The sequence below is a fragment of the Mustela nigripes genome, chromosome 4 (genome assembly GCF_022355385.1).
Source record: "Mustela nigripes isolate SB6536 chromosome 4, MUSNIG.SB6536, whole genome shotgun sequence".
In the NCBI taxonomy this organism is placed as follows: Eukaryota; Metazoa; Chordata; class Mammalia; order Carnivora; family Mustelidae; genus Mustela; species Mustela nigripes.
The window spans coordinates 138,378,656-138,402,840 of NC_081560.1; the positions used below are offsets into that span (position 1 = coordinate 138,378,656).

At 40.9% G+C, this 24,185-nt stretch overlaps 1 protein-coding gene across 2 annotated transcripts in view; it reads right to left on the minus strand.

The window, feature by feature from the left end:
• Nucleotides 1–24,185, minus strand: part of MICU1 (mitochondrial calcium uptake 1) — a 246,333-nt gene that overhangs the window by 6,562 nt on the left and 215,586 nt on the right. For both annotated transcript variants that reach the window (XM_059397702.1, XM_059397703.1), the window contains one exon: nt 21,480–21,588. In XM_059397702.1, coding sequence (XP_059253685.1) covers nt 21,480–21,588 — 109 coding nt within the window. The remainder of the gene's footprint in view (nt 1–21,479; nt 21,589–24,185) is intronic.

Here is a 24,185-nt window from a genome sequence, read left to right on the forward strand (position 1 = left end):
GAGTCTGTGTAGGGAAAGGGGCAGAGGGAGATGGAAAGGGAAAGAGAATTTCCAGTTGACTCCCGGCCAAGCACGGAGCCTGGGAGCCCGACTGGGGCTCGCCCCCACTACCCTGTATAAATTATGACCTGAGCCAAAACCAAGAGTCTGAGGCTCAACCCACTGACCCAACCAGGCTCCTCCATCACAGTTAAAATTTAAAAGGTGAAAGTCCACATAATATTTAAGGATGGGAATCTAATGGTCTAGAGTATTCATTGGCGGCTTTCTAATAAATTATCACCAGAAGAGTGCCTAGAAAAAACCCCCCAAAACTAAGAATGCCTGATATTACAATAGTCTCCATTTTGGCATTTACCTCCTACAGGAAAGAATATGATAATAAGGGGTGGGCCTGGGTGGCTCAGTGGGTTAAGCCTTTGCCTGCGGCTGAGGTCACCATCTCAGGGTCCTCTGATCAAGTCCCTACTCGTGATCTCTGTCAAGTAAATAAATAAAATCTTAAAAAAAAAAAAAAGAATATGATAATAAAAAGTCAAGGAAATAAGTAGGCAGCGAAACAACGGGAGGTGGGGAATGAGGAGGCCTGTGGCAGTACCCTCGGACATCACCCTTCCACGGCTGGGTGCCAGAAAATTACCTGCACTGATGAGCTCCTTGCCCCTCCTCCCTACAGGCTGCCCATCCACCACTTTGTCTCTTCCAACCATGCCCCCTGGGGTAACAGTGAGCCCCATCTCACTAGCTCAGTGTCTGCAGCCTTTTTTGTTTTTCTTCTTCCAGACCTCCACAGAAAATCTCTCCTCTCTTTACCATTTCCTTTTTATCTGCCATTTACTGTTAAACACTGGCAATCATGTGGGAATTGGGTTCTCATGAAAAACAAGCCAGGAAGGGCTGGGCTGTTTCCTTTGCCTTTTCTCCCTTCTGTCCTCCAACCTGATCTAGGGGCACGTATAAACTATGTTATTGCTTATAGACATGCTCTTAAGTGAGATGAACCTTGGCGGAAAGAAAAGGATTGATTTTTATTTATCAATCACCTAGCAATGAAGTGTTCTCTCTAAGTATCAGATTAGATTCATCCAGAAGCAGTGGGAACTTGAATTAGAGTCATTGTGCCTTCTCTGCTGATTTCAGTCCTGTAATCTCTGTTCTTTCCTGTCATTTTCTTCTGCATTTGGCCTTTCACTTGGCCTCTGTCACCTCCCTGTATTTACCACTGGGCCCCTGAGGTCAGCACATACAAATACTAGAGCCAGGCAGGGGGCAAAGGGGTGCAGGAGAGAGAATCCTTGGAGTCACCAGACCTGCACTCTGGTCCTGGTTCCACCACCCACTTGCTGTATGACCCTGATAAAGTCGCCTGATCTCTTTAAAAATTTACTTTTTTCCTATTCATATGAATGGATCTACAAGATAACCACTAAGGTGGCTTAGTAGTACGAAGAAGAGTTGATTGGTGTTTTCTAGAATCTGAGGGTGGAGGTGTACAGAAACAGCTGATGATCTGTGTGAAGAAGGGCAGAGGGAAGTTGTACAGGCCACAAGCTAGGCCATGCCTTGGTGTCCACAGCCTACAGTTTGAGGGGGACGGCTGCCCAGGAGGGCTGCCAGGTTTCTCATCCCGCACCCAGGACGGGAGTTGGGGTGAAGGAGGAATCAATGTCGCCTGGACATTTAAGACTTAAGCAGAAGACATTATTTTAGCGGATGTTCAGGAGACATGGTTAACTGCTGACGGGCAGCTGGAGAATCTGCATGACTGTAGAAGTTCTAGGGTTTTAAAAAACTTTGCCTTGTTGGTCTAGACATTTGATTTTTTTTTTTTTTTTTTTTTTTGCTGGCCCAGGAAGAACGGATTCTTGCTAACTAAACTGCCCAGGGAAGGAACAGAAATCAGCAGGCCAATTTGCAGCAAGAATAGTAACTGTTACAAGAACTAAAATGATAACAGCTGGTTATTATACTTCTCAGTTGGAAAATCTACTAAGGAAATTCAATTCACCTCAGAAGATTGCTCAGTGCAAACAGAATCAGATCAGAAGAAACTGGATGCTCTCAAACTGTGACAGAACTACCCTCCGCAGTCACAGAGATATGTTCTGAGAAATGAATTAAAACCTGTTTTGTATTAGATAAATAGCAACACTCCGTTATTAACCATTCCTTTTTCTGCATTTCACATCAGTCTCATATTTCCATCATAACTGGTAACTAGCCTTTTTTTTTCCCTCTTTCCAAGTTCCCTCCATTCTCTTGGGGGCAGAGCGTCTACTGTTGATCCCTTCGCCCTGTGAAGATGGGCCCTTTTCTCTAAATAAACTGTTAACTAAAATAATATCCAAGGATGTCAGTGAGAGCTCTTGACAATTTTTAGGGAAAAGTTCATTAAAGTGGTACTTAGTGGTTATAGAATAGGGACCTCTGGAGGCCACCAGCAGGAATGCCTCATTACAGATGCTAGTTCTTGACAGAGTAATTACAGAGTATATTCTGTTTCACTCGGAGAGGGTTCTACACCATTTGTTCTATAGGGGGAGAAAAACGAGGGCAGCTGAGTCATTGTAACTCAAACCACTGGGAAGTTACCAGCAGCAAAGAGCCTAGCTGGGGGGAGCCCTTTCCCTGTCCAAGATCCTCAGGTCCCCAGGGTATGAATTAGAGCAGTGGAGGAAACAAATATTTCACTAGCTGGTGAGCTGTCAAACTGTGAACTCTTTTTGGACAAGGAGGATGACAGCAGATTACAAGCCACATGCTTGACAGTTGGTCTTAAGAGCTGGCTCATTCATAGTTGCTTCCACGTTCCTGAATCAGAAAATCATAATTAAATCATAGCAAGCAGAACACTGCCCACCCCCCCCCACCCCCCCCCCCCCCCCCCCAGGTCTTGACCTCCCCACATAGACCAGGTATTGGTACTGGAGTCTGGGTCTCTCTCATTTGATGATGCTAATTGATTGATGGCTGGGATTCTAGTTTCTAATCTGAAAGATATCCACCTGAAGCATGAAGTCACCCCGAAAAAGGTCTAGGTCCCCCAAGGCCTGCGTATTTCTTTGGTACAAATGTGGTCCGGCTGCCTGAACAACAGATGCACATGAGGTTGGGTGATTTCTACTAGATTTGGATAAGGAAGAATTTGTAGACATGGGTGCAACTGGCTTTTAAAAATGTGATATCACCGGGCCTTTTGAAAAGTCCAGGCAGAATCTGAGTCATGCCTGGTCTCCTGTTTACTCTCTGGCATACGGTCCATAACTGGAGAATATAACAGGAGAAAGAATATACGCTGAGTCTGTGGGTCTGTAATGTCAGAAGCTACATGACATAAAATTATTTACCACAGTAGTCAAACAGAAGAAGGGAGAGTTCTGGAGGGATAAAAGCCTACAGACCCACTTGGAATGATATACTCTTAATTAAAACCAGAAGAGACCTCAGAGAAAGTGTGAAGGCCAGAGAAGTTAATAGCTTGCCCAGGTCACACAGCTAGCTGGCAGCAGAGCTGGGTCTAGAATCTAGGTCTCCTGACTTCCAGCCCAAGGATCTTTTCCCTGTGCATGCTGGGGCACCCTGAACCCTTACACGGACAATACTAGCTCCCCCATGAATCCATCCCCCTAAACAACAGAGAAAGCTCAGGTGAAAGAAAGGCTGAATCGGCAAGTACTCTGAGCTGGTGGGCAGGGGTGAATGATTGGACAGCCGGAGGCTGTGAGGAGTCAGCATTACAGCTTGATCACAGATCCGATCGCCCTACATGCTGGAAGCCATCAGCATTCCCTTGGAACTTACACCAACAATTTTGGGGACAACGTAAAAGGCTTATTAAACTGCAACTGAATGAAAAACATGTGAAACAGAGGCAGCCCTGGGAGCTCTTCCCCACAGTTGCCTCTGATGCCCAGAGGCAGGGTCCGAAGAGCAGGCCTGACCCAGTTAGCAGCTGCCTGTCTCCTCCTAATTGCAAAGGTGTTTGGAAAGGTGATTCGCCAAGTTGGGCTGACAGCCTCTAGCTGTGTGGCCGTGTGATTATTCCTGCCTTCCTGGACTGCAGCAGGGAAAATGAAAAGCTGGCTTGTGACTGCCAAGGTTAAGTGAGGGGAGACAGTTCTGCTTCGGCCCTGGAAAGGCTTATGATACAGATGTCTTCGTTTCTTAAGTCCATCCAGAGATGGCTTTGGGGGTGGGGTGGGGTGGGGAGAGGGGGAAGGATTTTCCTTTGGAGAGCCCCTGTCCTTTCTTTTGTATCTTCTTCCAAGGTACTCTGGGTAAGACAACACACACATTTCAACCTGATCCTGGGGTTCGGAGGAGGTGGGCAGGACAGCATTCAAGGCAACTAGCAATTTAAGGAGCCAAGAGCAATGCAGTATGCTAATAATGAAAATGGTAACAATTCTTGTTCTGGCTGGGGCTTTTAAGATGCGGGCCAGTGGCCCCCTCTGTGCCCTCAGGCTGCCCACTTGTCAGAGGTGATGCCGGTGGTTCTGGCTTCTGAACAGCAGTACTAGCCACAGAGACAACCTGCAGTCAGGTTTCCTGGACTCAGAGCATCATCCCAGATGACTGCTTCAATGGGGTTATGCGCTTAATCTAGTACAAACCCATTTACAGTAAGTTTTACTACCATTACCCATGTTATATCTGGCTTCATCAAAAATCCTCATCACATTCTGTCCACAAAAGGCAATCGTTTCTACCAGCACCATTAGGCACTGATTTCAGCTGACACACCCAGAGAATGATCAGTTTAGTGGGGGAGACCATATGTATCATGAAGATTGAGAAATACGGAGGAGAAATGTCAGACATACTAGCAGACACATATGGGCTATAGTGGAAAAGTGTGTACTGGGGAGGAGGCACATTCTGGATCTGAATTCTAAAGGATTAAAGAGAGGACCGCCCCAGATCTGGGCAAGGATAGTAGTGGGTGATGTGGGGTGGGGGTGGAGGAGTCAGTCTGAATAAAGTCCTGAAAGCAGAAGGGATACTAACGTCTGGTTAGGGAACTACAATATTCTATTGTAAATAGAATAAATAGGTGTAGGGGGTGTTGAGAGAGGGCCAGTCAAGGCCCTTTGCAAGGAAACCCTGATAACAAAGCCAACTCTTATCTGGAGACCAATTTCCTATATTCACTTGTTTTTGTCTCCTTGTCTCTTTAAATTCTCATTCCTTTTACTTGACAAAGTTGTTTTTCATTAGGTAATACATGCATCTGTTTGAAAATTCAAATGGTACCAAAGGGCTGAAGTACCGTTCCCAACCTTATTCCCCAGTCACCTACTTGTCCAGAGGCAACCAATATCTCCAGTTTCTCCAGAAATATGGAAATAAAATCAAATATTCGTTCTTCATTTCTTCCCAGAAAAATGGTAGTATACTAAATATATGGGTCTTGCTTTACTCACTTAACAACATATCTCAGAAAGCATTCCATACCTGTACATAAACAAGCTTTTTTTTTTTTTTTTTTAAAGATTTTATTTATTTATTTGACAGTGAGAGAGAAAGCAAAAGAGGGAACACAAGCAGGGGGAATAGAAGAGGGAGAAGCAGGCTCCCCACTGAGCAGGGAGCCTGGTGAGGCCCGATGACCTGAGCCAGAGGCAGATGCTTAGCAACTGAGCCACCCAGGCACCCCAAAGGTTCTTTTTTTAAAAACAACTCCATAGTATTCCACTGACAGGATATATCATTTATTTAACCAGTTCCTAATTTATCCAACCTCAGTCTTGAGGAGGAAGTACCTTTGAGTCCCCCTTCCCTTACAACACGGCTTCCCCGGTGGCCTATAGTTGTCAGGCTCAACAGAATTTGAATCTCTGATAGCTAAGGGGAGAGGCATGGATATATTTAAAAATTGGCTTACTGAAATAACGTAAAAGACTAAATACTCTCCAGCTTTACAAGTGTCTCATCAAAGTCCCAGAGGCTTCCAAGGGCAGTAAACCTTGAAGTCCCTAGAGAAACAGGGCTTACAATAAATACTAATCTCTCTACTTTCCCAGCTGGTGGAATGCCTTTAGGATCCTTTTCTCAGTGAGACGGAATATAGGCTTACTTTGTCCTTATGTATCTATTTATGTGGATTTTGGCCAGTTTATCCTCCCCCGACCCTCCTCTCTCTCCCACTGGTAATCATGAATCCCCAAAGCAGCTCTCTCCCACCTTGGGGCACTTATATAATTTTACTAAATCACAATATGGCCAAGGTAATGTAGTTAACTCAGAATCAATCTTTGGAATGGCTAAGTGACTTTAAATCTGGGAAAACAAATGAGGTCTCGGCAGAGAAACTGCCTCATAAAACAAACATTTCTTTCAGAATTTGAGCTTCCTTGACTTCATCATGAATCATTTTAAACACTGATGACTTTGTCTTAAATGAAAGGAATTCTGGCCAACGCTCCTCTTCACATATAAATGTTTTTACAAAATGCAATGATGAACTGAAGCATGGGGCTTGCCTCCCACAAACTTTAACAGAATTTATAAAATAGGAGCTTTCCCCCCCATATAACCTATTCCTCACACATCTTTATGATATAGTCTGACTCCTGCCTTCATGCTATGGGTGTCTGGGGGATGGCCTCTCATACATTTTTGCTGTGAACTTTTCCCATTTCTCCTTTCACATGCACGCACTGAATCCCTTATATAATTCTCCAGGTTCTTCTAGTAGCAGCGGCTGCCATGAACCAAAGAAAACAATGGTGTGGAAGTCAATGAACCTCAGTCTTTGGTCTCAGTTTTGTGTCACACTACCTGTGATTTGAGCAAGTCATTTCCTTCGGGTGTAAATGAAGGGGTTAAAAGCAATAAAGCAGGGGTTTAAATAAAGTTATTTCTAAGCTCCCTTCTCACACTAAAATTTTATGGCTGCCATATTATTTTTTAGATAACAAGGCTTAAAATCAGTTACAATGTCCATATCTTCAGAAGTCTTCAAAGAATAAACATAAAGGTGTGAATTTCTGGAATTATGGTTGGTGTGGTGGGCAGAATTCTGAGACGTTCCCCAACATTCATGTGTGTGTGTGTGTGTGTGTGTGTGTGTGTGTGTGTATCCTCTATAATGTCCTCTCCCTGAGCACAGGCAGGACCTGTGAATATAATGGGATACGACTTCTGTGGTTAAGATTACTTTATAAGAAAAACGTAATGGGATAGTCGCTCCCGTGATTACAATTATATAATAAGAGAATGCAACACAGCACACCGGGGAAAGAGAGTCTCCTGCTGGCTGTGAGGAAGTAAGCTGCCACGTTGTGAGGGGGCCACATGGCAAGGATCTGCGGCAGCCCGCTGACAGTGATCCCTGGCTGGCAGCCAGAAAGGAAAAGTCCTACAACTGAAAGGAACTGAATTCTGCCAGGAACCTAAATGAGCTTGGAAGAGGACCCTGAACTGCAGACGAGAATGCAGCCCTCTGACACCTGTTATACTTTAAACATTGTTATGAGCTGAGCAGAGAAGCTTCGGCTTCTGCTCTTCCCCCCTGCTCATGCTCTCAATCTCTCTCTCTCATTCTCAAATTAAAAAAAAAAAAAAGACCCAAGCAGAGAAGCCAGTTATGCTGAACCCAGATTCACAGAACGTGAGGTAACACATAGGTGTTTTCAACTGCTAAATTTGTGGTCATTTGTTATGCAGCAAGAAAGCTAAGTGGAGAAGGTATTTATGGTTGGGAATGTCCTTCTGAGGTTCCTGAAATCATACTTCATATACAGCTGCGCTCATTTTAGGTACATTTTACAGAACTGTCGACCTTCTGCAATTACTATACCAAACTCCACAAATGAGATCTTTAGATACACTGGCCAGAGTCTAATTAAGTTTTACATTTCTTAACAAGAAAATAAATTAAAACTGCCACCCTACTTTTGGGAATTCAGCAGTGCTGCTCTGATTTCAAATGTATCTGATAATTATAAGTTGGTTCATTTTCATGCAAATTTGGATATAACATGTCCCTTAAAACATTACTACATTGAGTAAAAAAGCTGATATAATTATAATCCTAAAATTTCCAATCTGGAAGAACCTTTGGAGATATTTAGTATCACTCTAACCTGAGGGTCAGAGAAGTTGTGACTTGCCCATGGTGTCAAGAAAACTAATGACACGGGAAGGTGACAGAGTTGTATCATTTTCCTCCTCACTAGGCTTTTATTAGGGCATTTCACCATCCTTGCCAGGATCTGAGCATGTCTAGAATTAATTCACTCGTTTAGTCAACCTCAGATGAACATCTACTGGATATAAAGAATTGTTCTGTGATCAGAGTCAGACACAAAAGATGAGGACATGAACCATGTTTTCCACAAGAGTTCATGGTGTAGTGAAATCCCTCCCTTGAAAGCGGAGGATACTATAGAGATATTAACAGGGGTTAGATATTCTCAGGAAGAGTGAACTTAAATAAGGATAATGCCTTCTGAAAGCAATGATCTCAAGAATTTTTGGATGAATCATGAAACTTAGGAGAGACCTGAAGCTCCAATCCTCCTTATTAATAAGTGCAAATAACTTGTAATTTCTAAACTAATATGAATCTCAAAAATGACTGAAAAAAAGCAGTAGGTACTACTTACTAAGAAAACAAAAGTAAGCCCACTAGGTCCTAGGGTAATCTTTCTACTTTTGTTTAATATCTTATTGCTAAGTTCTCACATTGGTATAGCTTGCTTCCAGTCTATAAGCTCCTTAAGAAAATAAGGGGGCAAAGGAAAGACAGTATCTAGGGACTGAAAACCAGAATAGGCATCTGGGTATAGTTATACTTTCCATCTGGTATATTAGTATAGCATTCTCTCATTAATTATCATAATAACCCTGAAGCAATATTCTATTATCACCATTCTACAGATCAGGAAACTGAAGCTTTGAGAACTTACGTGATCTGCTCAAGGCCACAAAGCTAGTGAGTAGCAGGGACTCAAATTCAGATTTGAGTTTGAAACCAAAATTTATATAGATTTCATACATATAGTTAACTCTGAATAAATGCTAGATGTTAGGACAATATCTCAAAGCGTAACAAAACATTGCCACACCAGTGAGTAGAGGTGGTGAAGAACATCTTGATTATTAGAATCTGAGAGGTCCACATCTGTATATCCTATGTTGCAACTGAGAAACGGACCATTTAGTATATACATGTATTTTTCTGTTCTGTATCTTTTAAAGGGATACCAACTTTTCTTGTTATGTGACCTTTTTAAGTGACTTCAGGCTTCTGTGTATTGGTTTCTTTACAGAGAGTAATACGAAGAGAAAGGTGAAGAACACAGATGTGCCTACTAAGACGTTCCTATATGGGATAAGAAGCTAGATTAGGTAACTCCAAGTCTATGTCACCGCAAGATGTTCACTACAGATGTCAGAACATGTCTGCAGAACTTGGTCCTGAACAGAAGAGACAACTGCATGGGGAAAATGTTATGCCAGAGTTCATATTCAAGAGAAGGGCACTAAATCCGAAACACCACAGTTTACTAAAAGGCCTTTATTCTCACCCTAAGGAAGGTCTACTCTTAGCCAAAGGGAACTGGAAAGAAATAGCCTAGAACCTGTCATTCTTAAGCTACTGAAAAGGATGATTCAAAATGGTGAACCTTCATTGCCTTCAGGATTGTGTTTCAGCAAATATTTCCAAATTCCAGCGGCATTTTGGTAACTACTGGGAGGCAACATAATGGTGTGGGAAGAATACACAGACTTTGGGATTAGAGAGGCGTGCAGCTGAATCCTGGCTCTACCTGCTTAGCTGGGTAACTGTGAGCAAGCTGCTCTATTTTATATTTCCTTGTCCACAAAGTGGGGGATAATACCAACTACTTTTCAGGTTTCAAGGATTAAGAGAGATAATGTCCATAAAGCACTCAGAGTTATGCTTGGCATACACAAGTTGCTATGAAATGATAGTCGCTGTTAGTGTTCCAGATGTGTGATGGCCTCACAGTCCTCCAAATGACAATGCTATGGGATTCTTATGGCTCAGGAGAAGGTGGCAGATACAGCAGTTCTTTGTGTGTTAGAATTTACTCCATTACTAATTTCTAACTTCCCCAACAACCCAGTAGGGACCTAAATACCAAAAGACTAAGACCCCTTTACTCATTCAAAATAAGAGACTCAAAGAATTTCAAAGCCACAGAGATTCTTAAAGATCATCTATGCTATCCAGGTCACTTCACAAATAAAGGCAACACAGATCATTTGATATGACTGATACTTTAGAAAAAATGCCTGGGGTTGTAACAAGAGCATCCTTGAGGACTTATGCCACAGGTCTTACTAGTTATTCTCTTGACTTGTCAGACAAGAAGGTAAACTGCACATATAGAATGACTATAAAAAATTAAGGGCAACCATCTCATAAGTGATGCTTTTCAATCTAAGCAGGATTATGGGGGGCATGAGTATTAAAGGCCATAGGCTATATTTGTGTGATTATTTTCTTGTCTTACCATTCAAATGACACAGGGAACATTACTGGACCTACAAGTTTACCAAATCTGTACTATCCTGAGACGCTTTAAAACGGGGCCTCACCATACCTGGAAATCTTTTATTCTCTTTATGAAAGCAAGACTATTCTAAGCTGGGGAGCCTGGGTGGCTCAGTTATTAAGTGTCTGCCTTCAGCTCAGGTCATGATCCCAGGGTCCTGGGATTGAGCCCCGCATCGGGCTCCCTGCACAGCGGGAAGCCCACTTTTCCCTCTTCCACTCCCTCTGCTTGCTGTGTCTCCCTCTGTCAAATAAATAAATACAATCTTAAAAAAAAAAAAAAAGAATATTCTAAGTTATACAAACCATAGCCCATTCTAGAGTTCCAATTCAACTTTTAACTTTTCCATCATAGGATGCCATCAGGGAGGAAGTCATGTTGTTTTCCATTACCTTCTTCAGACCAGGTAAATCATTTAGACAGCACTTGAAAGGTTATATATCTAAGTTTATGTCCCGTATGTGTATGAATAAGCAAGAGAACCAATTCCTCTTAAGTGCTAAACAAGAGATGACCTATAAGGGAAATGCACACTATTTCACCGAGGAAGGTTCTTTCTTCAAATGGTCAGAATTCACCAAGGACATTTCTCATTTGCCTGGGAGTTTGTTATTCTCACATGGGCCATGGAGGAACTAAAGAAAGCGCCTTAATGAACTTCGTTATTTTTACTCTGGAGGGATTGGATCATGCTGTCGTGTGGTAAATTTGTAGCTGCCACCTGCCTGGGTTCTCAAACTGTTCATTAGCTCCATAAGTTGTTAAAAGACATTTTGGGGCAAATCAAGTTTGAGAACTATAAAGGCTCTCTTGGAGATTAATAACGCACATTAGCATATTAAAAAGTTGGCAGGAGTAGAGCTACAGGAAGAAATTCTGTATAACCTGGCATTTTCCAAACTGACTTGGACCATGGAACATTTTTTTTTTTAAACCCACAGAACCATTAACATATTGCAGTAAATAGTGTTCTTCACAATGCTGTTGGGGAAATTCTGTGCTAAATTATGTCTAAAGACAGGTTTGCGAGTTCTAAAATAGCCAAGGAAGAGACAGTGCCAGGGCCTCTAAAAGGTGCCAATTTCTGAAGGTCCTAACCTTTTGGGGAAAAAGGAAGACAGCCAAGACTGAGAGCAGAAGGCAGACAGAAGTACTCTGATTCTATCCCCATCCCACTCTTTACCCACCCCTGGTATGGCACAGAGGCTCCACTTTTAATCTCTGCCACACCAAACTGGAACAGCGTGTATACTCCTCTTTCTCCCGTTAGACTGCAAGCTTCTGAGGGTAGAACCCAGCACAGTACCCATGCTGCTGGCTGAACAAATGGACGAACCACCCTAAATCTGGTTTACATCATCAACTTCATAATGAAAGCGGCTGACATTTACTGAACTGAAAGCGGCTGAATGATAGGCACAAGGTTAATACCCTATGAGATAGGGATCATGATCTTGATTTTAAAAACATGGAGACTAAATTCAGAAATGGCCCAAAGCAAATCAGCCGGTAAATGATAAGAGCCAAGCTTAAAACCCAGACAACAGGGGTGCCTGGCTCAGTGGGTTAAGCCTCTGCCTTCGGCTCAGTTCATGATCCTAGGGTCTGGGATCGAGCCCCGCATCAGGCTCTCTGTCAGCAGGGAGCCTGCTTCCCCCACCTTCTGCCTGCCTCTCTGCCTACTTGTGATCAAATAAATAAATAAAATCTTAAAAAAAAAAAAAAAAGAACAAACAAAACCAAAAAACAACCCAGACATCAGGACTTTGGAACCTGTGTTCTTAACTACTACACTCTCCCCCCTCCCTTCCAAGTTCCATCTTAGCAGTAAAATCCCAGGATTCTGCAGAGGGAGAATTCGGGTAGATCTCAACCCAGTGGAAAAATCACCAGTAGGGCTGTCGGGATTAGGAAGGTTTGAAAGCAAAGGGGCAAGTGCAAGGAGAGGCTGCAGAGGACAGGCACAACCGGCAGCGTAAGGGAAAGTGGCGAGGATAGCTGAACACACGCCAGCCTTTCCAGGCACGTGCTAGTGTGTGAACAGTTCACAGTATTGATATCACCCTTTTAAGCATGCAAAAAGGTGACATAATGTCAAGTCTAAAAGATAGGGATCACAGAAAAATGTGGTGAATTAATGGCATGAGTCTGTTCTCTGGGTCTACTGGGAAAGGTGAGGGTTTATTGGCTTGAGATCCAATGTCTTATTTAATCCATCAAAATGTTTATTCACTTATTCATTTGTTGGTGTCTACTGTATCCCGAGGATTGTCCAAACGTGGGGAATATATCCATGAATAAGACAAATAAGCATGCTAGTATGCAAAGTCAGAATAAACACATGAGAAAATATTGGGTAGTGACAAATGTTATGACACACAGGGTGATGGGGTTACTTTAGGACGGGAAGGTCTTTCTGAGGAAGTGATTTATATGTGACCCAGATTCCAGGGGCCCAAATACACCGACCTCATGGGAAAGAGCACTTGAGGTGAAGGCACAGCTAGAACAAAGGCCTTCAAGTGGGAATGAACTTGGTACATTTAGAATAGAAACACAGAAAGTGTGGGGTGGAGTGAACTGGGAAGGAAGTGGTATTTGATGAACTCAGAGTATACAGGGCCATGACATATGGAACTCCATAAGGCAGTGTAGAGAGACTATGGCTTTAGCAGGGGAGATGCAGAAAGGGAGTCAGATGCAGGGTGCATTTTGGAAGTAGAGAGAAGGATTTACTGAAGAAATGAATATGGGAGTGAGGGAGCAAGAAATCAAGGCTAATGCCTACTTTTTTTGAGCTCCTGGATAGGTAGTAGATAACTCAGTAAGTTACTGAGGGCCTACTACATACAAAATACTGTTGTTAGTGGTCTCTGCTCTGCCTGATTAGCTACATTTGTGGACATTAAAGCCCTTGTCCATAATTTATGCTAGGAATTGATGACAATGATGAAGACAGAGGATTTTAGGTTAATGTTTTTAAAAAATTCTAAGAATATAGACAATATAGTTAGTTTTTTATAATTCATATTGAGTAGTTAGGGAAGACCTCTCTGAGGAAGCAGCCCTTGAAGTTGAGTCTTGAAAGATAAATACAAGTTACCCAGGTAAGTAGCATAATTAGGTTTCTAGAAAAATTTAAGCTTTTAAACAGACAATACAAGTATTCTCAAAGTAATTTAAATTCGCTCTCCCCCCCACCCCGCTTCCCATTTTAGTCTTACTTGGTGGACTACTTATGGGTGATATTTAGTTCTTGGTTGCTATGGTGGGTTGAATGGTGGCCCCCTAAGAGCTATGTCTACATCTTAACCCCTAGAACTTGTGAATGTGACTATGTTTGGAAGAAGGGTCTTTGCAGATGTAATTAAATTGAGATGAGATCTGGGCTAAGGATTACCCAGCCAGACCCTAAATCCAATGATAAGTGTCCTTTTTTTTTTTTTAAAGATTTTATTTATTTATTTGACAGATCACAAGTAGGCAGAGAGGCAGAGAGAGAGAGAGGAGGAAGCAGGCTCCCTGCAGAGCAGAGCGCCCGATGTGGGGCTCGATCCCAGGACCCTGGGATCATGACCTGAGCTGAATGCAGAGGCTTTAACCCACTGAGCCACCCAGGCGCCCCGATAAGTGTCCTTTTAAGAGATACACAGAAGAAAGACATGGGGAGAAGAAGGCGAAGGCCATGTAAAGACAGAAGCAATGACAGGAGTTCTGCAGCCATGAGCCAACGAGTGACTAGAGCCACAAGAAGCTGGAAGAGGCAAGGAAGGATTTTTCCCCCAGAGCCTTCAGAGGGAGCATGGGCCTGCCAACATCTTGATTTCAGATTTGTGGCCTTCGGAACTGTGAGAGAATAAATTCCTGGTTTTTTTTTTTAAATCACGATGTTGGTGGTAATTTGTAACGGCAGCCCCAGGAAAGGAATACACTTGGCTTCTCCCTGCTACTTAGTATGAATCTAGGCCAGCTTCCCCTAGATGTCTATCGTTTTACGCCCAGGGAATCCAAAGTTACACAGATAAAACAAACCAAGAAGTCAAAACAAATGCTAAATATCATACATCTTAAAGCCAAATATGTATTTGGATATCAGATATGACTGTATAATTTTTAACATTGCCTCTATTAGCAAAGATAATGAGGCACAGATTATATGGAGACGAAACATCCCAGGAAATGGCCTGAAGTCATTTGAAAGAATCACTGTCTTTTTTTTTTTTTTAACCACTAGGTTGCACTTTCCTTTGCCACCACTACCCCGAATCAATCTATTTTATACACCCTGTAATTTTAACACAGACAGTGATTCATCCAGGATAATTGTGCTTTATAGCATCTTTAGTTGAGTTTTTTAAAAATAAAAATGCAAATATAAAGAGGAACTTATTAATTTTATTTTTACAATAAATGATGACCTCCTATCTTTGGATTTTTATCTTATATTTTTGGATTTTCAGATGCTGTCAAATCCATTTTGTGAAATGGAGCAATAGAACCAAAGCTATTCTGGAGAAATAACCCAGTGGTATCACACATACATACATAACCTCTATGATACCATTTGTTTTTTTCGAGGGATTCTACAAAGGTCAGAGGAGGTATTCTTTCACATAAAGAAACAAGCAAACAAGCAACTGTTCTTTAAAAAAACCTATGTCAATTAAGAAAATGAAGTAAAAGGCATCCAATTTGGAATGGAAGAAGTAAAATATTTTCTATTTGCAGGTGGCATCATCTTGTATTAGGAAATCTTAAGGAATCTATCGAAAAGTGCTGAATAAGCAAGACTGTGTTTATAAAAGCTATCAGAGCTTAGGAGAGATTTAAAACTTACACATTGCAGTACCCAAGAATGAAATAAAGACACTGTCAGATTAACCAAAATCTAAGAGATTTCATTGCTAGCAGGTCTGTACCATGAGGAATAACAAAAGTTCTTCAGACCAATGAGAAATGATACCAGATAAAAGTTTAGGGGCGCCTGGGTGGCTCAGTGGGTTAAAGCCTCTGCCTTTAGCTTGGGTCATGATCCCAGGGTCCTGGGATGGAGCCCCACATCGGGCTCTCAGCTCAGCGGGGAGCCTGCTTCCTCTTCTCTCTCTGCCTGCCTCTCTGCCTACTTGTGATGTCTGTCAAATAAGTAAGTAAATAGATCTTAAAAAAAAAAAGTTTGGAGATTCAGGAATAAATGAAAAGCACTCAAAATGGTAAATACAAGTAAATGGTAAATGTGGGTAAGTATAAAAGATTATTTTTTTTCCTCTTTATTTCTTAAAAAACTATTGGAAGCAAGAATCCTAATGTTGTATTGTAGGGATTTTAACATACACAGAAGAAACACAAATGACAACTATAGCATAAAAAACAGGGTGATGGTAAATGGAACTATTTGACTGCAAGGTTCTTACACTTCACTGGAAGTGGCACACTATTAACTTTAAGTGAACTGTAAAATGTTATAACTTCTAGAGAAACCATTAAGATATGAAATGCAAAGAGATATACCTAACAGGCCACTAGATCCAACTATATGTCTGAAAGAGATACACTTATCTAAAGACACAGATAGGCGGAACATAAAAGAATAAAAAAAGACATACTATGCAAATAATAACCATAAACAAAGCTGAAGTAATTACACCACTATCAGATAAAATAGATTTTTTAGAAAGGTATATTACTAAAGATAAAGGGGGAACATTTCATAATGATAAAAGGGTCAATTCATAAGAAAAGCAAAATAATCCTAACCAATAACTATATATTCTCTTAACACCAGAGCTCAAAATTCATGAAGCAAATAAATAAATTTATAGCTTCAAAAGCTTAACTTGGAAAAGGCTGGAAAAGGTAGGTAAAGGGTGCCTGGGTGGCTCAGTCTGTCTGCCTGGAATTAAGCGCCGCATCAGGCTTCCTGCTTAGCAGGGAGTCTGCTTCACCCTCTCCTTCCCTCCCACCCCCACTTGTGCTCTTTCTCTCTCAAATAAATAAATAAAATCTTTAAAAAAAGAAAAAGTAGATAAAGTTCCATCAAAAGCTAGAAAAAGAAAAGCAAAATAATGTATACTGCAAAGTCAAAAGTTGGTTCTTTGAAAAATTTAACAAAATTGCCAAACCCCTAGATAGACTAAGAAAGAAAGAAAGAAAAAAAAGATAGACGCTGTAATTCACGAAGGTTAGGGGAAAAAGGTGATTTCAGATTCTACAGATTCTAGATGGTAAAAGGATAATAATGGAATATTATGAGCAACTTTTTGTCAATAGATTCAATAATTTAGGTGAAATGTGGAAATTCCTAAAAAACCCCAAAACGTATCAAAATTCACACAAGATAAAACACAAACTCTGAATACCTATGTATTTATCAAAGAAATTAAGTTACCAAAACTTTCTCACAAAGAAAACTGCAGGCCCAGATAGTTTCATTGGTAAATTCTATCAAAATATTCAGAAAGAAACAGTAATCTTTCACAAACTTTCTGAAAATAAAGAAGAAAAATTTCCCTGATTCATTCTTTTTTTTTTTTTTTTTTTTTTAAAGATTTTTTATTTATTTATTTGTAAGAGAGAGAGAGAGTGAGAGCGAGCACAGGCAGACAGAGCGGAAGGCAGAGTCATAGGGAGAAGCAGGCTCCCTGCGGAGCAAGTAGCCCGATGTGGGACTCGATCCCAGGACGCTGGGATCATGACCTGAGCCGAAGGCAGCTGCTTAACCAACTGAGCCACCCAGGCGTCCCTCATTCTTTTTTAAAAAAGATTTTATTTCTTTATTTGACAGACAGAGATCACAAGTAGGCAGAGAGGCGGGCAGAGAGAGAGGAGGAAGCAGGCTCCCGGGGAGCAGAGAGCCCGATGCGGGACTCGATCCCTGGGATCATGACCTGAGCCGAAGGCAGAGACTTTAACCCACTGAGCCACCCAGGCGCCCCTCCCTGATTCATTTTATGAGAATAGTACAAAACCTGAAAGGATATTACAGAAAATAAAGTTACAGACCAATATCCCTTAATATTTAATAAAATGTTAGCAAATCAAATCTCACAATAAAAAAAAACCCAATAACACATTATTACAAAGCTGGGTTTATTTCAGGATAGTAGGGATAATCATATCCCTTATGGTAATCTACCATATTAACAAAATAAAGGAGAAAAGTCAAATAATCATTTATATATATACACAGGGAAAGTATTTGACAAAACTCAATAGCCACCGAAGATAAAAACCTTTTTTAAAATTAGGAAGGGAAAGGAATTTCCTTAATTTGATAATGGGCATCCACAGTCTAATATCTAACTCAACGATAAAATACTTTTATCGAAAATGCTTTCCCCCTAAAATCTAGAAGGGGTCAAGGATCAAGGATGCCTTCTCTTACTACTTGTATTTAACATCATACTGGTGGTTGAAGGAAGTGCAACAAGGCAAGAAAAAAAGGCATAAATCTCAAAAAAGAAGTGAAACTATCTATTTGCAGGTGACAACTGCCTATATAGAGAAACATAATAGATCTATGAAACAACTAGAACAGTGAGTGAATTTAGCAAGATCACAGAGTACAAGATCAATATACAAAAACCAATTGTATTTTAGTAACGGTAGCAAATAATTGGAAAATGAAACAAAACTCCATTTATAATAGTATCAAAACCATAACATGCTTAAGCATCAATTTCTAAAAACATGTGCCAGACCTGTCTACTTAATACTACAAAACCACTGCTGAGAAAAATCTACAAAGATCTAAAAAACGGAGAGATATTATAATATGCTCATGAATCAGAAGACTCAATATCACTAATACGTCAATTCTCTCCAAATTAATATATACTCAATGTTATTGTAATCACAAGCCCACCTCTTTTTTTTTTTTTTTAAGATTTTATTAGAAAGTGTGAGAGAGTGTGAGAGAGAGAGAGAGAGAAAGCACCCGTACACGCGTTGTGGGGAGGGACAGAAAGAGAGAGAGAGAGAGAGAAAGTAGACTCCCAACTGAGCAAGAAGTTCGACATAGGGCTTGATCCCAGGACCTCAAGATCATGGCCTGACTTGAAGGCAGATGCTTAACTGACTGAGCCACCCAGGCGCCCCAATCCCACCTCTTTTTTACAAAGGAAGCGACAAGCTGACTCTAAAATTTAAGTAGTAATACAAAGGACCTAAAATATCTACAGCAATCTTGAAAAAGAAGGAAGTTAAGAGATAAATAATACCTGACACTTTAAGACTTCCTATAAAGCTACAGTAATCAGAGTGAGCATGGGTAGAGACATTACAGATAAGTGTAACAGAACAGAGAGCTCATAAACAGATCTACACTTAAAAGGTAATTTGATTTCTGATAAAGGTGCCAAAGCAAAACAAGGGAAGGCTTTTTCAGCAAATGGTGCTGGTTCAACTAGGTATCTATGTGGAACACTCTCCTTCACACCATCTATAGAGATTAATTTGAGTGGATCATATAAGACACGTAGGCGCTGAAGCACTAAAGCTTGTAGAAAAAAATACAGGAGACTATCTGCGCAGTTTGGGGGTAGACAAAGGTTTTATTAGGAGCAGAAAGTAATGATTAAAAAATAAAAATTCAATAAATTAGACTTCAGACAAAAACTTCTGCAAATGAGGCACCTGGGTGGTTCAGTGGGTTAAACCTCTGCCTTCGGGCTCAGGTCATGATTCCAAGGCCTTGGGATCGAGCCCCGCATCCGGCTCTTGGCTCAGCAGGGAGCCTGCTTATCCCTCTCTCTCTGCCTGCCTCTTTGCCTATTTGTGATCTCTGTCTGTCAAATAAATAATTAAATTAAAAAAAACCAAAACCAAAAACTTCTGCAAATGAAAATGAGACCTTTAAGAAAGTGACTAGGCGGGGCGCTTGGGGGGCTCAGTGGGTTAAGCCTCTGCTTTCAGCTCAGGTCATGATCTCAGGGTCCTGGGATCGAGCCCCACATCAGACTCTCTGCTCAGCAGGGGGCCTGCTCCCCCCACCCTGCCTACCTGTGATCTCTGTCAAATAAATAAAATCTTAAAAAAAGAAAGTGAATAGGCAAGTCACAGTCTAGAAAAATACAATACATATAACTGATAAAGCACTAGTATCCTAATATGTATCAAAAACTTCAATAGGGGCGCCTGGGTGGCTCAGTGGGTTAAGCCTCTGCCTTCAGGTCATGATCTCAGTGTCCTGGGATTGAGCCCCGCATCGGGCTCAGCGGGGAGCCTGCTCCCTGCCCACCCGGCCTGCCTCTCTGCCTGCTAGTGATCCTTCTCTCTCTGTCAAATAAATAAATAAATCTTTAAAAAATAAAAATAAAAAAAGAATTTCAATAAGTGAATCATAAGACAAGCAACTAATAAAAATGGGCAAAAGATTTCAACAGACACATCACCAAAGAAGATATCTGAATGATAAGAACACAGAAGAGCTGCTCAATAGTAGAAGTCATCAAGGAAATACAAAAGAAAAACAAAATGAGATGTCTTTCTCTACACTCCAGAATACTGCCAACCTGTGGACAAGAATGTGGAACAACACGAACTGTTGTCACTGCTGGTGGGAATATAGAAACACCGTGAAAAAGGGAATGACAGTTTAAAAAAAAAAAAAAAACTAAGTACCTTCCCCTGGACCCAGCAATTCGTTCCTAGGGATTTATCTGAGAGAAATGGCAAGACATGTCCTGAAAAAGACTAACACAAGGATACTCAGCTTTATTCAAGAGAGCCAGTAACTGGGAACAGATAAGGTAACCAGTGGAAGAATGGACAGACTGTGGAGCAGTCCTCCCAACAAATTACCACTCAAAAAAGGGACGAACTATTCTGCCCATGACAATATAGATGATCTCAAAAACACGCTGAGAGAAACTTTACAAGATTATACATTGGATAATTCCATTTGTAAGAAGCTCTAGAACAAAATTAATCTATGGTAGAAAAATACACAGAATGGGGCGCCTGGGTGGCTCAGTGGGTTAAGCCGCTGCCTTCGGCTCAGGTCATGATCTCAGGGTCCTGGGATCGAGTCCCACATCGGGCTCTCTGCTCAGCAGGGGCCTGCTTCCCTCTCTCTCTCTCTGCCTGCCTGCCTCTCCATCTACTTGTGATTTCTCTCTGTCAAATAAATAAATAAAATCTTTAAAAAAAAAAAAAAAAAGAAAAATACACAGATTAAGGTTGTCTCCATGCATGGGGGCAGAAAAAGACTATGAAGGGGGCACAAAGGAACTTTAAACAAAATACTGGACTTCAGTTAGTATTCATGCTGAAGTATTTAGACATGCTGATGTCTACAACTTAGAGTACATCAAAGAATAAGACTGATAGAGGGATGAATACATACACAGAGATACTATAGGAAATACAGAAAAATGTTAACTGATATGGCTATATGGATGTTCCCTGAATAATTACTTCAACTGTTCTGAATGTTTTAACTTTTTCATAATAAAATGTTGGGGGGAAAATAATGTTTTCACTTCCCCTGCTCTCTCACATTGCCTGTACTAAGTCGCACTGAGTTTCTAGGAAGTAAGCCAGTTTGGGGGAGGGGGATAGCTGTTCTGAGCCATGATTTTATCTAAAAAACAAAGCAAAAAATCATGTTAAACCATGTGAACACAGGAAATAAACCAAACTACTGCTTCCCACCAAAGAATGAATTGAAATGCTACTGACTTTAGCTTCATCTTAAATATGTCATGACTCTGGCTCCAATGAGAGAAGTTCTAGTTTCTAAAGATGGGTGTCTGCCTTGACCACAGCCTCTGACACAAGAAAATACATTTGCTAAGCTTGGACACTCAGGGTGAAATGCAATGGCAATGAAAGGAAACAAATAAAAAATAATGTCAAGAGAAACTCCTATTTACTGTTAAGGAAGGGTAGTCACTTAACAGATTACAGATTCAATGTTGATATCCTCAAGAAAACATTTTTGGGTTTCATTACCTTTATCAAGAGATGCCCCAGCCATATGGTAAAAGCTTAATGCAGTGTCCACATCATTAATATTCTTTAGGAAAGTAAAGAAGTTCTCCACTTCCTGAAATGTCAGACCCTGAAAGAAAAGAGACAGCAAGATCAGGCAGGAACCTGTAACAAAAAGCAGCTCAAAATGCAAAGAAGTAGGCAGTTATTCATGTCTATAAGTCAGAAATTTATGTTATGTTTGGAACAGAAACTGCATAAATTCATCAAGAAATGCCTAATTTGTATACAACAAGGGAACACAACTCTAGAATTTTACCCTGAGAAAGGCAAGCTGGCTAAATGCTTTCCCCTCCCATGTAAAAATCTGACATGAAGCTGTTTACAGTGATGGCTGGATATCTTTAATAAAAATATTTCTAAATGTGCCCTCCAATTAGTCACAGTATCTATTATGACATTTCCTAGATGAGCTTCAGCCTCTTGATCTATTACACGTTATACACCTTAACAAGTTGGAATGGAGTCAGGACTTCCATTGTAATAATCTACCCTTAGGCCAGCTAAGCTTTCTGAGGCTTAAGTTAATTAAAAAACACCAGAGTCAGTGATACACAGGCGAATGGTTTGACTTGGGAAGCTGTTCATTATGTCAATCTAAAAGCTACTAATGAAGCAATGAAGCAATTTGCCACTTAACTTTAATTGGATGAAATTTTCTGAATGAAGAAGCTCTTTTCAAAAGCTGCTCCTAGGATTTGCTGATCTCCAATTTGACTTTCTCTGACGGCTCAGGAGAGAGTAGCTGTATAACGAGGGGCAAGGGAGTTTCCCTACAGGGTGAGGATTGCTCCTATTTGACTATTTCCCACTTCTCACACATCACGCTGAGATGGAAATGAATACAATTTCTAAGAGGTGAGTAACACTGGAAAGAAGCTGAGGTGAATGGCTTTTAATGAAGCATCAGGTCCTTAACATTACCCATGCTGACTGGCCTCTACTGAGAGCAGCCCCTCTTCCAATCTCCATTTCCCCAGACTAGAGAGCCCTGCGATCCACATGGGGAACTTACAAATAAGGAAACTTCATTAATGACAGTATACATTTCTTTTCTGGTACTCTCCAAACTGGGTCAATGGTCTCTTTCTCATTTAATCAATCAAATGAAGAGCTAAAATACTGTATGTATGATTATGTCACACTATCTTTTATAATTTTCCCAAGAATAATAGGAGCTAAAAAACTTTTTATTGTGAACTATGATGACCATATAGGAAGCTACATAAAATATAAATGTACAAGAAACTGCTGTACAATGAACACCCATAGAACCTCCACTGAAGTCAAGGAACAGACTATCACCAGCATCCCTGAAGCCTTTGGGTCTCCCCTCAAGATAACCCATCTCAGTCATTAAGCCCCTTTACTCAGTGTTAATCACTATTCTGACTTTTAGTGGATTCATTGCCTTCCTTGCCTTTTTTAAAAATTGTGCTACTATCGGGGCACCTGGGTGGCTCAGTTGGTTAAACATCTGCCTTCGGCTCAGGTTGCAGTCCCGGGGTCCTGGGATGGAGCACTGTGGTGGGCTCCTTGCTTAGCAGGAAGCCTGCTTCTCCCTCTCCCTCTGCCTGCTGCTTCCCCTGCTTGTGTTCTCTCTCTCTGTCAAATAAATAAATAAATAAAATCTTTAAAAAAAAATAGCGTTACTATCTATTTATGCATCCTCAAACAGAAACAGTTCAATTACGCTTGTTTTGAACGTCGTAAATGGAATCACACGGTATGCATCTTATTATATATGGCTTCTCTCTTTAATATTTGTCTATGTTTTGTATTCTGTAGTTAACTCATTTTTATTGTTGTGTGAATATACCACATTTTTTTTTATCCATTCTGTTTGGACTGTTACCAGTTTCTGGCAATTATGCACAGTGGTACATCTGTATTTATGCATTCAAACATTTATGGACTACCTGCTATGTGCCAGGTTCCATAATTTTTGGCAGTGAACTGGAAGGCTTATAGTAAATAGTTTTTCCCTAACTTGAGGCCATTCTCCTTGGCCTTGACTTAGAGCATCCGGAGATAGGACTTATTCCTTATATGAATGCCTTAGTATGCTATCTAATGGAAACACTAGGCTAGCATCAACCTTAGAGAAGAGAATTCTCCTGGACCAGAAGTACAGGCTCTATAATATCACCTGCTTGTGGATGGATACACTAATACCATCTTCTCTCAACTCCATCAAAAGACAAGCAGTGGTTGAAATGTGAGGGATTTCACATTTCAACCCAGTGTCCACTGATGGATGAATGTATAAACAAAATGGAATATGATTCACCCTGTAAAAGGAAGGAAATTTTGACATAAGGTACAATACGGATGAATCTCAAAGACATTATGCCAGGTGAAACAAGCCATTTACAAAAGGTGACATACTATATGATTCCACTTATATGAGGTACCTGTACAGAGACAGAAAGTAGAATGGTGGTTGCCAGGGCTGGGTGGGGGAGGGAGGAGGAATGGGGACTTTTTTTTTTTTTTTTTTTAAGATTTATTTATTTGAGAGAGAGACAGTGAGAGAGAACATGAGCGAGGAGGTCAGAGGGAGAAGCAGACTCCCCATGGAGCTGGGAGCCCGATGTGGGACTCGATCCCGGGACTCCAGTATCATGACCTGAGCTGAAGGCAGTCGTCCAACCAACTGAGCCACCC